The 17,156-nt window shown below is 47.1% G+C and overlaps 1 protein-coding gene across 1 annotated transcript in view; it reads right to left on the bottom strand.

Annotated features, from left to right (window-relative positions):
* Positions 1-14,216, bottom strand: part of PINX1 (PIN2 (TERF1) interacting telomerase inhibitor 1) — a 66,202-nt gene extending 51,986 nt beyond the window's left edge. The window contains exons 1-6 of the mRNA XM_061560027.1: positions 14,037-14,216; positions 11,881-11,990; positions 10,732-10,824; positions 9,919-9,991; positions 7,989-8,081; positions 1,745-1,854 (exon numbers count right to left, since the gene is read on the bottom strand). Of these exons, the coding sequence (XP_061416011.1) occupies positions 1,745-1,854; positions 7,989-8,081; positions 9,919-9,991; positions 10,732-10,824; positions 11,881-11,990; positions 14,037-14,055 (498 nt within the window). The 5' untranslated portion in view covers positions 14,056-14,216. The remainder of the gene's footprint in view (positions 1-1,744; positions 1,855-7,988; positions 8,082-9,918; positions 9,992-10,731; positions 10,825-11,880; positions 11,991-14,036) is intronic.
* Positions 14,217-17,156: the final 2,940 nt, after the last annotated feature.

Here is a 17,156-nt window from a genome sequence, read left to right as displayed (position 1 = left end):
GAGTGTACCTGGTTAATGGTTAGGGTTTACGGTTAGCGATTATGAGTTTCAGTTGAAGCAGTGGCGTAACTACTGAGTAAGCAGGAGGTGCAACTACACAAGGGCCCATAGCAGGGAGAGGGGCCTAGATGCCGACTATGAAGACAGAGGGTGCCGAAATAAATTCTTGCACCAGGACATTTCCACCACGATGCGCCAGTTTGGGTACGCTTACGAGTTTAGACAAGGATGCTCGCAAGGTTAGGAGTTGGTTTCAGAAAGGCAAGCCTTTTATATGGTACCCCGATAAGTTGTTGAGTGAGTGATGAAGATCTGTCCTTTACTAAGGCCATTTCTACCCAAACACTAAAAAGAACTACTACATTATATTTTAACTCGTAGTTCATTGTTTTCCACCATGCCATACAAACAAATATAGAATAATCCATCAAGGTAAGGCAGGAATTAATCCATGAATTTTTTTTTGAGAATGACTTTCTTTTTCCCAGTCAGAGACCATATACTCGCTACACTTGAGAACCCGGTTTTATCACACGAGGTGGGAAGTTGGATTCAAACCCAGGCCTCACAGCGTTGCCAGTTCAGTGCCTCCGACATGGCCATTATGATGCCCCTGAAAGCACTAGCAGGACATGTGGTTCTGAAGGACTCACGACCAATGTTCAAGCCAAAGTAGGAAACACCCCTGAGAGGATGGTCACCGCCGCAGAGAAGGGGCGACGGAATTAGCTCGTGTGCAGGAAGTGAAGGGATTGCTGCATGGCGAGACCGCGAGAGCTGGCGCAACAGCTTGGGGAGGACTCCGTCCAACAATGGATAGAAAATGCCTGATGTTGGTGATGACGATGAGAGAGCAAGAGGGACACGCAGACCTAAGGCTTGAACCAAGGACCTCAAGTGATGATTACTGGCTCAGTGTCTCCGACACTCCTGAGCTGTTCAGCCACCTCCGTAGCAACCTGACACGGACCTTTCTGACCTCACACACACACACACGCACGGGCCAACGAACCACAAGGTCGCCAGGCGATGTCATTAGTTACGAATACGAGCAACGTGACCGCCGCGCGTTTTAATCCCCGGGAACGTGGCCCCAATCCGCCGACGTTAACGAGGGCCGTGTGTAGGAATGCTCGGCACAATTATGCAAATTAATCGGATTTTCCTTGCAAACGACATGTGCCGTCACCCATCGCGGTTTAACCCTCTCCCAGTCTCCTGGGGCCACCGCCGCGCTCGTACAATTAAACCGCGACAATCACATCACTCCATCGGTCATGTTTCGCTAAAGGAGACGCGCACGTACACGCGCATGCCTGTCAGGGCTCCCCGGGGCTTGACCAGCGTGCACCGTTCTGTTCTAACACTGGCGGGAGGTAGTGGCGACCGAGAGTTCCCCTCTCAAGCCACAGCTCAAAATCCACGGCTCACGCAGAGCGCACAACAAATTCACGTACGCGACTGCCCACCCGCCCATGTACCGTGACGAGGAACATACAGAGTAAGACCGACAGAGACATAGATTGGCCGCGCCAGCTCAAGCGCTGCAACCGCAGGACTCATTTAATCATTTATCCACTCAAACATTCATTCAGTCGACGTCCGCCGCGCTAAATAGCACAGGCAACCCGCTTCAGAGTGGAAACGGAATGAAAATCACTGCCAGTTGCTCCTCCTGCCACCTCCTCCTCCACCAGCAACAGCGGAAGGAGGAGGAGAAGGGTTAACGTGGGGTTAGCCTCACCTCCTGCACGGAGGCCGGGGCGTCCCGCTCTGTCTCCCCGTGGGATTTCTTCGCTCGCTTTCCGAAGACGCATGCCAGGTCGTCAGCGCTGCGCGTGGACAGGTCCTTGCCTGGCAAAAATGAATGGGGGCGTGGGGGGTGGTGGGGGAAAGGGAGGTGAATGCCGAGTCACGCGGGTGTCGCGGTGGTGGCAAACGCCCATGATACAGCGCTGCAGAAGGGAGGGTTGGTGGATCACGTAGAGATTTGGGAAACTCCCATAACCCGAACTTGTGCACAACGAAGTGGCCAGGAGAGGTAAGTAATGGGGTTGTGAACTTGTTTGCCTGTCGTTAACCATTTTGTGGGTAAATATTATAAGGTAAAGGTGTAGCCCTGCAATATCTTACTAACGCCGCTTTCGGCAGAAGGGCCTTCACTAGAGGAAGCTCTAGAGAGGTCCCTCCAGGAAGTATTTGGCCTATTCTTCCACGCTGTCCAGACATCTTGAAAGATGTACTCCCACACTTTTCCGCACCACACGCAACCTACCAACCGGCTAACTGTGGTGGACCCGCTTATACTGCTGGGTGGACAGAGGCACTGGGAAGGATTCAAGAAATGTCACCGTCGTTTCTACTGCCACACCAGGAGAAGTCCAGTGTGCTGACCATGACACCACTGTGGCAGCTCCTGTCGAGTCTCAATTAAGATGAACATTTTACACATGTTTCTCGAGACATTTATCTATCCGTTTATTTCACGTGACTACCGGCAATGCACAAAAACAAGCCTAGTTTAACAAACCTTGTTGCAATATACAGTCGTATTATAACACATTACAATGCAGCTACGTCTCTCAATACAACACAAAGCTAGCCTCACTGGTGGTGGCACAATTACCGACATCTGGGTATACATGTGGGTCTAAAGATTGAGTGATGCTTTTCCTGGAAACAAAATAAGTATTTAATATATTGAAATGTTTCTCTTGTACAAAAAAGAAACACTTTTATTAAAGGGCTCTCTTGGTTTTCTTTTTACAGCTCTCTAACAATCCACTGCTGGACAAAGACCTCCCCTCACACCGTTCGAGTGATGGAGAGTGTTTGACCATACTTCACCAGGCCGGTCACCGGGTTTGTAATGCAGCGCTGCGAATAACCACCGCACCACCGCGTCAAAATTTCTCTCACCTGGCAATGAATAAAGTACCCGACTCATTGAAACTGGTGGGAAAGCTACGCCTTTACCATTGCAAGCACCATAACAGTTTTGACAAAAAGAAACACGTGGCAATGTCCTCATCACCAACCCTGCAGAAGATCGACCAGCCAGTGCGTCTCTCTCCAGGTGATTTCGTTTTCGGCCATTTTGGAAAGATTTGAATCTGGCTCAAATCACATTGGCCATCACAAAATACAAACATTACGTAATGGTAATGTTTCTTTTAGAATATAACTTATCCTAAAGTGCTAAGCCTTTCAAAGGGTGTATACTGTGCACACACAGGACACCAAATTATAGGGTCTGTTTGAATTAGCTCTGGATTAATTAAAACACTGAACTAGCTTTTGGTTTAATCAGCAACCAACCATAGCCTCGGCTCTGCAAACAAGAGCCTCGGGTTTTAATGGGTGTAATGGGGACATCACAGGAGGCGGTGCCAGAGAGGGGGGTGAAGGGAATTGCCCTTAGTTTGATATTCAAACTTTGAAGTGTCTTATCAGCCACGCTGCAAGCCAGAACCGACTGGTTGTGAGATCTGAAGGTAATTTTACAGGTGGTAAAAAGGGCGAGGAGGGTGGAGGCGGTGGAACAGACATTTTCTCACTCCACTACGACCCAGTGAACCGAGTTCGACTCCTATTCATGGCTAACCAACATCAGTGGTGAATAATATGAGAACCGTCCCTGCAATCTACATCTTCAACCAACCTGCACTGACTAGCATGATAAAGATAAGTCAACCCCCCCCCCCCCCATAGTCTGGGAAGGCCTTAACTCATTGGTGGACTCAGGATGGCTGGAATTTATGTTTACATAAAATGGTTAGAATCTGGTACAGTTTGTCAAATATTATTTACAAATAGCTAATTAACAATAAACAAAAAATAGTTTTTACACTACGGCAACAATGTTAAACAGAAAGTTGGTGTTCCATTGCTTTGGAGGCAAGGGTTGGTGGATGATGTAGGTTCGTGGCAGTGGCGAGATTGACTTTCGTCTCATCGCTGGAGATTGCACTTTACACTGTGGGGCCCCTGAGAAAACGAGGCCATTTGGAAAAGGTTGGTGAATGAACATATTTTGAATTGACACGTGAGCAGTTTTGTGCATCAAACAAACCATGCATTCAAAGTCATCCATTTACATTAACAGGCAAAACAATGTCGCCACAAAACTGCACCATGAGAAATGCCACCGCTAATGCGCTGCTGGATTTAGGCCTCCCTCCCCAAGTTGTCGACGAGCCTTACACTCAAGCGTTGCAATAACCATGTAGCTCCTACAAGAACAGATTCCAACGCTCCATCTCCACGGTGAACGTCGGCTCCTCGGGAATGTACCCTCCTACTTTCGCTGCCACTCATTAGTCCGAATCTGAATATTTATTTAGACCGGAAAAATCTGGTGGGCTTTGAGGCTCTTTTTCACATGTCCAGTAGGGGTGGGTCAGAAAGTTAAAACAACGGACAATGCAAAACCTCACAGGAGTGCAAAGTATAGGGAATCTAAGCAAGTCACGAAATAAAAATTAAGTACAAATTGGCTGACACCCGTTAGTACTGAGCACCAACCTCCTTCCCTTCTATAAATTTGTACTCCCCAAGCCTCACTGACTTTTCAGTAAATGAGGCCTCTAATTTGCTAAACGAGCCATTCACTGCATTAAGCCATACCGCTCAATGGACTCTTACCTGGTTTTAAAATCATAAAGGTCACTTCAGCAAAAAAAAAGACCCACGGGACGATTCGGTGACAGCCATGGCACACGCTCGTAATTTGTTAATTAATTGTTTCTGTATAGCGTCCCCCCCCGCTGGGATTTGAGTGTCGCGCCAGTGGCCCCGTGGGAGGGAGGGGGGGGGACGAGAGCTACCCGAGGCAAGCTGCCGCCAAGCACAACACACCCACCGCCGTCTCTCCCGCTTCCCAGAATTAGTAACTTTCGGACGCCACTCCCATTGTCAGCGCTCAGCGACTGGGAGCGGTTGGAGCGGAGGTGGTGGGGGAGAGAGGAGCGGTGGGGCGAGTACCGGAGGGAGGGAGCGCCACGCGGTTCACTTTCTCAAGTCACTGCGCATGCTTTTATAGGCGAGTTTGTAAATGTACTACACGACCACATGCCTGCCCAGCCCAGGCCACCCTGATCGTAGCGATACTACAATCAGACCTATGCCCCAATCCAAAACCACTGCGGCTCTTTCCTGGCTCCTGCCTCCCTCACCACATAAAGCCTTTAACATAAAGCCTTTAACAGACAGTTGATGCAAGTGCGGTCAGCGAGCGCCTATTAAGGTTGACACGGCGAAAGGGAGGTTCCTGTGGCAACAGCACCATGCCTGGCCAGTGCTGATGTTACACATCGTACCAGGTATTCATTTAAGGCTGTCTTGGCTGACGAGAGGCCCAGTATGGGTTCACATTATTACTATTGACGTCAGACATGGCTGGGAATCAAACTCGTGTTTGTAGCAGTGCGCTAATCTCTACACCAGCACTTTGCCCATACATGCCACATACACAACACAAAGCTACCCTGGTATCCTGGACAGACTTTAGTGAGCACCTCACAAAAGACAAAGATCCCCCATATAGCCTTCACAAGCTGCTGGGGCAAGTGCCATTCGCAATCACCGATGAAGGCCGGCACGGCACATGAGGGGGGTGGGTGGCTAGCACCATACCCGGCCGCCTTTGTATCCCTAGTGGAAATGTTTAGACACTGCACAAAGTATTAGCCTTGAACGACAATGGAACTCCGGTCCGCGGGTTCGTGGCGTGGCGAGCTAACCGTTGCACTACCGGTAACCACCTCACACACCACAAATATACATATTCCATCATCACCAGCCAAGGCAGGCGAACGATCGTTTCTCTTGTCCCAAACCTCCACGCCCCCCCCCCCCGCCATTTGTGAAGCGAGCCGCCGCCACCGCTGCCAAGAGGCTGACGCCCGGCCCTTTTTATAGCGCTTTGGAGTGGGAAACTCCAATGTGGATTTACAAAAGCCATGACAGGTCAAGGAAACGATCCTTTACATAGGATGACTTCAGCGATTCTGGAGGGGGAGGGTGATGGGAGAGACAAGCCAGGGCGTTTGGCAGTAGTGGCGGCAGTGGTGGGCGCAGGGCTGATAAGAGCTTATTCAGCCAAATTTAATTCTGTCCATGGTGGCGAATTCCCCCCTCCCTGCCCCTCCACCCACATCGTAGTTGGAAAGATTACGGCACAGAATACAAATCCATTGCATATTCGCGGACTTAAAAATGTCAAGGCGTTACGTGTTTACAAATTGTCGCGGGGCAGAAGATTGTCTCTTCATATATTGTCAACATCATACATTATCATGCTCGTTAACCAAGGAAAAGCCTCGTCGAGTCTCAAAACTGTTTCAGGAGAGCCCTGCCAGCAGTAGTGGGGGATGTTACTATGTGCAATCTCAATTGAGTAATGTGCAGTGAAATTAGCATTGGATGTTTTTGTCAATACCAATTACATTGGACGGTTTTATATTTGTTAAGCAATGGGAGGAAACCGGAGAAACCCGAGGAAACCCATGCAGAACAGAGGGAGGACACACAACCTCCACATAGAAAGGCAACCGAGTTGCCGGCTGTGAGAGGCACAAGTGTTATCAATGTGTCACACTCCCACCCAAGCATGATAAGGATATATACAAGACATTGCAAATTATGATAAATACAAATTGCTCCGGTCTCCTCCCACATGTAAACATTCATTGGCTGATCACATCTTAATATATAGAGGACCGCAGAGTTTGGGCGATTGTTTGCGCCGGCTCATCGCGTGGCTGCCTTCCTGCTTGTCTGTGGTTTGACACGCCTATGAGTCATTTTCCCTCGATAAAAACTCTGCGGCATGTTATAGGTTTGAAATATATATTATATATTTACACAACTATACAAAATAACGAACAATCATTTATTTATCTATCCATGAAAGCCTTATTTTCAGAGTCCCAAGATTATCTTTCAGGAGGGACTTACATTGCAATGTTTGGAAAATTCTTATTTAAGGAGCGTGACTTCCAAACATTGACATAATTAGCTTCATTCGTAACAAATGTTAATTGAACAAAAACTAGAATCGTGCTATTATGCAGCTGTCATTAGCACACTAACAGCAGACGTATTTCACTGCGGTCGTGTTTTCAGCTGCACACGGTGCATTCCCGGACTCCTTGTGGTTGTTGTTGTAATAATTGTTGTGGTTGTTGTCGTAAAGGTTGTTGGTGGTGGTGCTTGGCCCGGTTGCTTCAACCCTGGATGTGCCGCAGTGTCGCTCTCTTCTCTGCCGTGTTCCCCTGCCCTGACAACCCCTTCGCCCCTTTTATACCCTAAAGTAGTTCATATTTGGTAGCGATAAAATATTAATAAGTTGGAAATTGTTGCGCTATTTATAAGTTGGAAATTGTCGCAATTTCATCTTCCCATAACTCGGTGGTCACATGCATTAAACGCCTTTATTAATTTCTTACCCTTACACTTTTAAATCGTGGTAATATCCTGTGTTCATTGATGAAAGGCTCTGAGATTCAAGACTGGGATGTTGACAAATTTAACAAGTGAATGTTTGGCTTCGTATGGGACAAAGCAGGAGTAGGCTTACGTACCTTTAAAATGTATGAATACATACGTGTAATAATATATTTGCGAATGAATGTAAACGCGTATGAACGTAGACGTGAATGTACTCGTCCGCGCATGAACGTATGTGTCAGAATGTATACTTGTACATATGCGTACGTGTTGTGCGTGCGTGTTGTACGCGCGTGCATTCGGCGGTTCAGGCAAAAATCCTCGACGCCCCCTGCCCACCCCCCCAGGGACCACGCCTGCCTCGCTGAAGTGGAAATCGAAGCTAAGCCCACTGCAAAGTCTCCTTCATGGACACAGTCAGCACAACAGGAAGTCAACGGGCAACACGCAAAAAAAAAGCAAATCCTCTATTGAATACATCTCCGCCACAGGTGTGCCGACAGCGAGCGAGTGAGACAGCGAGCGAGAGACAAACCCACCTTTCGCAAACTTCACGTAATGCACGCGCTTTCGGGATCGCTTTGACTTCTCCTCCAGGCTGAAGGCGGCTTTCTGCACTTGTTCCGTGGCCTCTGAAATGAAACACGTCCCCGAGACGTGGCTCAATTTAATGGCTGCGACACAATGGGCCATTGTGCAGCCGGGCGAAGGCTAGCTCGGTCCCGCAACAATCGGTGGCCGTGCCGCGCGGTTTGTGGGGGCACCGCATACAATGGACGGTGGAGGAAAAAAATGCCCGTTAATGGCTGTGCCCAAACGTGGCTTCACAAGCTGGTTAATTTGAGCAAAACAAAAATATAACGTGCTAAGAAAAATAATAATAAAGGTTGCGTAATTGTTTTCGTGACAAAACTAAGTCCGCTTACTCAATAAGTGGGCTTGCTCGCAGCGCGTACGATCCGCGTCTCGCAGAAAAGCTCTGCGTGATTGACGTGGGGGCGAGCGCTTCTTTTGCAGGGCATATGCGGTAACAGAGTGCACCACCTTGTGTGGACAAGAGGCTGGTGACGTAACCTCAGAAGTAGATATCCAATGTCATAGTCTGAAGCTGCTCCCTGACAGGAGGTGATGCACAGCTCGCTGCAATCGTTCCGAAAGGAAATCTCTCCACTTTGGGACCTGACAGGCTGAGCGGCGGGGCAGTGGTTAGTGTCCTGCGCTACAGATCCAACGATCAAGAGTTTGATTCCCAGCCACAGCCAACATTAACGAACTACACTTGAGAACGTGGTTGAATCACGGGTGGCTGATACACGGATTCGAAACCAGGATTTCAAAGCTGCTTGCTCAGTGCCTCTGACACAGTATTAGCACCTGAACTGCCCAGCTGCCTTTCCATTTGTTTTAAAGGATAACTAGCACTGTCCACGCATTTGCTCGGGATATACATCAGGGGTGGATGGTGGGTGGGGGAGCGGCGGACGTCAGCGGGACAACACGAACGGCTTAACGCTGCGAGATATGGGTGACGTTATCACGCAGATGTGCACGGTGACATCACCATCTTGCCCGCACGCCAGCCAGGCAGCAAAACTTATTTTAAAATCATATAGTATGATGTATAGTATGATGGGTCAAATATTCTTGGGTCTTTCGTTAAAGTCACGTAGTTAGGTTCAAGGAAAATAACCAAAAATAGCAAAAAACTTCGACGTTTCAATCGCAACACAAGCGGTAGTCTTTTTTGTTATTTTTTGTCATTTTCTTTAAACCTATTTCATGTGACTTTACCGAAAGACCCAAGAATATGAATTCCTGCAGTCACGAAAGCTTTAAGTCATGATGGTTCAAATTAGGATGTTTGACAAGTGCTCCTTTTGCGAAAGAGTTCCAACATCTCCATCACCGACAAATCTGCCAGGTCAATGCTCAGGAGGCAGCACGATATCACAAGACGCATTGGACACCAAAGCTGAAAAGCGAACACGAAAGTGAAAAGGGAGCTTGATGAAATACTACAGAGATCGTATTTGTGGCTAGTTATGGGTAAAAATAGGATATTTGTGGCTGCTTAGGGGTAAGGATAGGAACATTGGGGTGGCTAATAGTAGTGGCTGTTTGGCGAGTTAGTTAGGGTTAGGAGGGCGAGTAGTAATCGCCGGGTGGTTAATTGATTAAGGCTAGGGAGTAAAGCTAGTACAAGTGTTTGGGTGGCTAGTTTGTCAGGACTAGGGCTAATTGTATGAATGTTGAACTTCTTTCGCGGGAGTGAATGTTTGGCTCAATGGTTAGTTAGGTTTACTAACTATTTAGCAAATGTGCTTCACCCACAAACTGCTCGCCCATCATTCCGATTTCAATGTATGCCGTTTTCAGTTTTTGGAGGCTTTTCATTTCTCATGATGACAACACTTCCCCCAGGAAGTGAGTGTTAGGGGTGGAGCGGGCGACTTGGTGATGCAACTTTACCTTGCTGCCCGTGCTGGTCATTGAGATCGGCCAGAAGCTGATTGAAGTCGTCCTGGTGCGCGATCCACTTGTCCTGCAAAAGCATGGACACAAACACCACCTCCCTTTTAACCGCATAGACAGTTGGATGTGGTAGCCCAAGTACGTCCACTACAGAGATAGAGTGATGAAATCAGCTTGTGTGTAGGCACTAGATGGCTTGGGGAGGCCTTCATTCAGCATTGGACTGATCATGGATGATGATGATCATGATCAAGGCTGGAGAGGACAATACGACTGTGATGGCAATGTTCATGTTGGTGACCCTGATAATGAAAATTATGATGACAGTGACTGTACCAATGACTTTCAAAGCAATGTTGATGACGACGCCGATTAGTAATGACAATATAATCATGATGTTAAAAATGACGGTGATGACAGTGATGATCACAACGATTATGCAATTGATGACCATGCTAATGAGCAAACAAAAATAGGAATTACACCGAGACAGGAAGAGGAACTAGTGCATTATAATATATGCAAGTTAGAGGCATCGCAGTGACTGTTAAGAAAATTGGGGTTGGCCAAGAGATGTCATTGCAAGGGATGATGGCGGGGGTCAAGACGAACGACGGAGTGACAAATAAAGGAGGGAACATGCCCGAGTAGACGTCTTACAAGCGGCTAGATGGATTGCTGTATCACGAGAACGTTTGAGATGGCAACACCTTGGGGAGGCCTTCATCTAGCAGTGGATGGATCATGGCTGGTGATGACATGGCACTAGTACTACCGAGTTGTGTGGTTACCTCTTGTGTTCCCACCCACCTCTTGGTTAACGGCGGCTCCCACCCCTAGGTTGTTGTTCTTGACGTTCACTTTGATGTGGTTGGTGGAACCTTGCTCATTTGCCCCAAGGCCCTTCATGAACATCAATAAGAGACAGAGACACAACACTGAGCAACTGGTCTTCCACTGCCAAGTGACATCAGCGCCATCTGCTGACATATAGGCAAAAGCGCACAACCACAACGCACTGGAGGAAGTTCGTAAGTAACTGTAGCTGGGACAATTACTGAAACAGAGTTTATTATTTGGCTATATTTTTTTAATCCACTACTTTTTTCGTGGTCAATAAGTCGGGCCCCTTTAAGAATGATGATAACAAAGGCTTCATCAAGCCTAACCTCCCCATTAGCGGCACACACAGGAACAGAGGCGAGACTTTTTATTTTCTGCCGTGTCCTCCGATTAGTCCAGTAATCGAACCGATAAAAGGTGGATTAACTGATAACATGAATAACCGGTGAGTCCAGACTCTACATGTAACAATAGCCGATGGTTGGGAAACTTTGCCCCTAACGATTTTTTTATTTACCAGATATGGCCTATTGTGCTATACAGCTATTTTTCAGAAGTGACCCGACTACAAATTATAGCTCATCATGTGGAAATTTATAGCAACCAAATACTCTAAACGCATGTTTCTAAATGTGGAGAGAAAAATCGGAGGGCCCGGAGAAGAATCCACATGACCACTGGGAGATCATGACTTACGATGGAGATGCTTTACGACGACCCCATCGTAAGTCGAAAATGGCCTAGCCTACCCAGGAGTCTTAAAGAATGGTGATAATTTAGCAAAACAGAGCAATTTACAGTACCGTACTGTATAAACTATATGCGTACAGTACATCCCGGCAGCGTCCCAACGTACAGTATCGTACCTCGTACGCTGCTGCATTTTCCTGCCGCGCGAAATGTAAAATATTTTACAATTTTGTCATATCGCTATCGCCATCGTAAAATCGAAATATCGTAAGTCGGACCATCGTAAGTCGGGGACTACCTGTATACAGGTGTCGGCGTCGAGATCGGCCCGACGACCCCCTGTATACCAGGAGAGGTAGTATTCATCTCACCACCAAGGTACCCCTGAGCCTCCATGCCCCTTCCAGCCCACAAAACCCCACTTGCCTTGCCTGAACTCCATCCCATCTTCTCCAGCATCTTCTGCCCGAATTTGCTGTTGTCATTGACCCACGTGGTGTTCCTGGGGTCCACCGACCACTTCTGCTTCCTGCGTGCTGCACAGGTACAATGACAAGGACGACAACAACAATTACAAACGCCAAGCTGGGTAGGTGGATACCTGATGCCCTTTACAGAGTGGACCAGTGGTCACTTGAAGGGATTTCAGAGTTAAGGCTTTGACATATTTTTGAGAAGTTATCCGACACGGGGTAGTGCACTGCTGCGGGTTCCAAATGGAAACTTCATCACGTTACATAACTCCGAGAGCACAAACTCGGTGTGCTTGCGATACTATTCTCAGGATAAAATGTTAAATACCAGAGGCCAAGACAAGGGTACATTTAGAATCCGTGTTCAATGTGCATGCTCAAAATCGCAAATATAGCTGGACACTTTTTTTTCTAGATTTGAAGCTTTCATGACTGCAAGGATTCATACTCTTAGGTTTTTTCGGTAAAGTCACGTAGTATAGCTGGACACCTTTAGGATCCTTGGGGTTCATTGCTGGAGATTAAGAGATTATTTCTAGGTCATCTTTTGAGATCAGTTTTAATTCCCGAGGCTAAGTGACAGATTAAGGCACCGTTATGTTATTGGGTTCAATGTTAATGCCAACAGTTCACAGCCAAAGGCGCCCTTAGGAATGTTAATAGTACAGTGTTAATGTTGGAGATACATTGGGCCAGACTAAGACACCCTTAGGACTCTTTAGGACTACGGTTGTTGTTGAATGTTGACGCACGACTCGTGGTCACAAACACTAAGAACTCTTGGGGTTCATCGTTAACAACCGACACACTTGGCACCCTTATCATTTTTCTATTTAAAGCTTTCGTGACTGCTGGGATTCATCTTCTTGGTTCTTTCGGTAAAGTCACGTAGAAGGGAAATAATAAAATAATACAAATAAAACATAATAATATTATTTCCCTTCTACGTGACTTTACCGAAAGAACCAAGAAGATGAACCCTTATCATTCTTCGGCTTCAGCGTTAAAGGGCACCGCTCAGAAGCGAGACTAGGAGGCATCAGCTTCATCTCTTTCTCTGCATCCCGGAGCCAGAGGTAAAACATTCCACCTTCCCATTGCCTGGAAAGTACTTCCACCATATGACCGATGCCCCCTTGCTGTAACGGTGCCGCGGTGGCGAGATATTAGCTACTTCGCCTGGTATACAAGTCATGGGTTCGATCCCGACCCTGACGTCTGCTGCATAGTTGGAGTTTGCGGTGTCGCTCCTCGTGGTCGCGTGGATTTTTCTCCGGGTCCTCCAGTTTTTCCCTCCACATTTAATAAGCATGCGTTTAGAGTATTTGGCTGCTATACATTTCCACATAAGGGGCCGTCCATAAATGACGTCACGCGATTTTGGACGATTTTTGACCCCCCCCCTCGTCACACGACGTCACAAAAAGTCTGTCCCCCCTCAAATATGACGTCAAAAAGCTCTGCCCCCACCCCCCCGCAAATAAAACATGCTTCAAATCGCTTTAAACTATTGTCATTGTAGTGCGTATTTAATGTGGCGCTGCACTCTGATGTTGTAGGAGAAAACGTTTATTAAAAGTCTATTTAATTAAGGAGAACGTGTTGTCTATATTTATTTAAAGTTGCACATTTTGTTGTGACGTCACATTTCTCAACCCCCCCCTCGTCACACATGTCTGACCCCCCCCCCCCCCCTAGGTGCGTGACGCAATTTATGGACGGTCCCTTAGCCACTAAGTTGAACTATTATTTGTGGCCACGTCGCTTCTGACAAAGAGCTGTATAACTCAGTGTGCCTTACCTGGTAACATAAATACAAGTTTAGTTTTCACGGTTGTCACACTGCACTTGTAACCCGGAGGTCGCCGGTCCGATCTTGCGGTGCGGCACTTCAAGCAACAGGAAAGTTGTCTCAAGTCTCTCGCCCCCCCTCCCCACCTCCACCAACGCGTCAACAACCACCGATCTGACCCCACCGTCTGTGGCCTCCAGCAACGAGGTCCCAGCCGAGGCCTTTTTTTGGGGGGGGGGCGAGGGCCGCGAGCACGTGCACGTTGCACTCCTCGCTTGCCACCACGACAAACGCCCACCACCCACCCCACAACTTACGCTCGGCGAGCATCGACATCTTTGCCTTCGTCACCCGCGGCGACGGCTTTCTCCCGCAGCTGCCGGAATCCAACGAGCGGCACCACGAAGCGCCGAGTTCGAACCCGGGCGAAGGTAGCGGCGTGTTGGTCACAGAGCAGCCGGCGGACTAAGGCGGGGCAATGGGTGGAAGGGGGTGGGGCGACGTGACGTCACTTCCCGTGTAAACCGGAAGCGCGTTGCGTTGTCACGACAACGACGGGCGGCCCTGTTGGCAAACCGCGTGGTTGCGTCGCAGAGTCGACGACGGTTGCCTAACTCCTTGAGTCTTTCGGTCAAGTCACGTAAATCTAAGGGGCCGTCCATAAATGACGTCACGCGATTTTGGACGATTTTTGATCCCCCCCCCCCTCGTCACACGGCGTCACAAAAAGTCAGACCCCCCCTTCAAATATGACGTCACAAAGCTCTGCCCCCCCCCCCAAAAACAATATTTCCATTTTGAAAATAGAACATGCTTCAAATCGCTCTAAACTATTGTCATTGTAGTGCGTATTTAATGTGGCGTTGCACTCTGATGTTGTAAGAGTGTTATAACAATTAGTGTTCTAACAATTCTATATTTATTTAAAGTTGCGCATTTTGATGTGACGTCACATTTCTCACCCCCCCCCCCCTCGTCACACATCGTCACAAATATCTGACCCCCCCCCCCCAGGTTCGTGACGTCATTTATGGACGGCCCCTAACACACACTGACTCGACACCTTCGTCGATACCGGTGTGGCGTTAAGAGGAAACAATTGGCGACGTTTCGGGTGATGGCCCTTCTTCATGTCAGAGGAGTGTGTTATCTTTGCTGAACGGTGTTTGGACTGTCATCGCGGGATTAATAGTGATGAGTCTTGTCAATCGCACACGATGTCGAACAGTGCCCCCTGGCTGGACCTCACGTTGGTCTCAGGGCCTTACCAGCTCCACACTGATGCTTGTGAAGCGGCTGTGGCTTGCCCAGAGCAAGACAAGCAGACGATAATTATTCTAATAAAAGGCAATTGAGGCAGGAGAGTCCTGGGCTGAATTAATTTCACCCAAAATATGAAGTGTGCATTTGCTCCAGACATTGGCACATGTACAGCACTTTGAATTTTGAGAAGCTCATGGATGTCTCTATTTCAGTTATTAACTAAGACTATTTGGATGTGTCAAGGTGCTGGGAATTTAAAGCGTTTCACCGCGGCCTAACAGAGCGATGCTGCCCCCTTGTGGATAGAAACCACATCAACAGCAGACAAGCACTTTAACCTTGGTCACCATGCCACACCGTCTGGCATGGTTGACACAGCCGATCACTCCCTCCGGAATCGATAAGATGAGTTTTCATAAAATAATCGATGGTTTTCCTTTGGAGAAGCCTGTCACCGACATAGGGACGTGGAATTCACACCTCTCAAATTGCAAGTGCATCTGTTTAACAGGACGATAACTAGACAGACCAGACAATCTCATTTGCAAAAGTGACCTGTGTCACCAGAATGCAAAAAAACAAAAAAATACAATAAAGTTCAGCAATGGAATCAAATAGAAATCAAAGCAGTGACAACTGTCACATGAGCAATCGAAAATGTTGCACAGACGTGAATCAATGTCCAATAGTATAATTAATTCCCCGAGGTTTGAAGTTGAGATGAGAATCCAGCCAGATGCCAATATACGTGTATGAGGAAACATTTTCAATTGTGATTCTGCATAGAGTAGTTCTGGACAAAGTGCAATGGTTCTGAGCTGGAGCAGAATTGGCGCTCGTAAAAATAACACATTTGGTCACGTTCCCATTCAGGTGGCGTTTCAAGGCAATCAAGTAATTCCGAATGATTGTAATCTTGTAATCTTGCATTTGTACATTATTTAATGAAGACCCAGTGGAGAGAGGATCATGTCACCAGTGCTGTACGTGGCCATGGGTTGAACGCTGCCTTAATGCTCACTTGAGCAGGAAAATACTGCGATTTTGTTTTAATCACGCCTCTTTACACTGGAACATCGCGGCGTGAGATATCAGACCGTGCCCTGTGCATTGTAACATCACCCCTAGCCCAGGGGAAGGTAAACCTGCGGGGCCGCATGCGGTGGCTCTTTGGCTTGAAGAAAAAAAAAACCCTCAAATCTGAAACGTAACTTAACGTAAAGGTCATAAGCAATTTATTAAATATGACAATGGGTCACTGGAATGTATTGGTGACAACAAGATGCACAGTCCAACTATATTGTTAAAGAATAACGAAGGGGGACAACAACTAAACAGACAAAGTTTATTCCTCAGGTGAAGAACAGTGCTATTATTTCCCTTCTACGTGACTTTATCGAAAGAACCAAGAAGATGAATCCCTGCAGTCACGAAAGCTTTAAATCGAAAAAAAGAAAAAGTTTATTCCATCACCTATTGTGTTTAAGTCAAAATTTGTTCGTCATCTGCTGTATACCTGCTGCTGTGTTTGTGTACAAGTGGCTCTCTCTGCGTGTGATGCGGCTCTCGAACTATTTTGGTCAAAGACAAAAAAAACGTCTTATTATTTGAAAGGTTGCCGACCCCTCCTGCCCCTTCCTACTGGCTCAGCCCCCATTTAAATTGTTTTAGTTGAGCCAAACATTGCTGGCAAAATATTTAATACCATTGGCAATTAAGAGATAGGGATTGCAGCATTTCCTCAGATAAATCGTGGGTGAGAGCTGTAGCAGAATGCATGATGGACAACAGCAGATCATATCGTTATTCATTCTCTCTAGGAGGTAAAAATGTATGAAACGTTGATTTAAGATTGACTGTGTCATGAGAAAAAACATATTCAGCCCACATACATCTGCCAGTATGGGATTGATGATGATAGTGAACTGACGATCGTGATGATACAGTAATGATAACGATGATGGTCCTGAAGGAGATGGTGATGACGATTATGATGGGGTATACTTGACGATGACGGTAACAATTTATAAAATGATGGTGACTGTGCTGATGGTTATGATGTTGACAACAATTATGAGGGTGAATGGCAATTATAGCGATGACAATGATGAAGATTATGACATTTTATTATGACGATAATCACAATTATTATGTCAATTATAAATACTGTATGA

The sequence above is a fragment of the Lethenteron reissneri genome, chromosome 26 (assembly GCF_015708825.2).
Source record: "Lethenteron reissneri isolate LAM-NWPU_2019-01 chromosome 26, ASM1570882v1, whole genome shotgun sequence".
NCBI lineage: Eukaryota > Metazoa > Chordata > Hyperoartia > Petromyzontiformes > Petromyzontidae > Lethenteron > Lethenteron reissneri.
The sequence above is the reverse complement of the archived record's forward strand: the minus strand, read 5'-3'. Positions and strand labels throughout refer to the sequence as shown.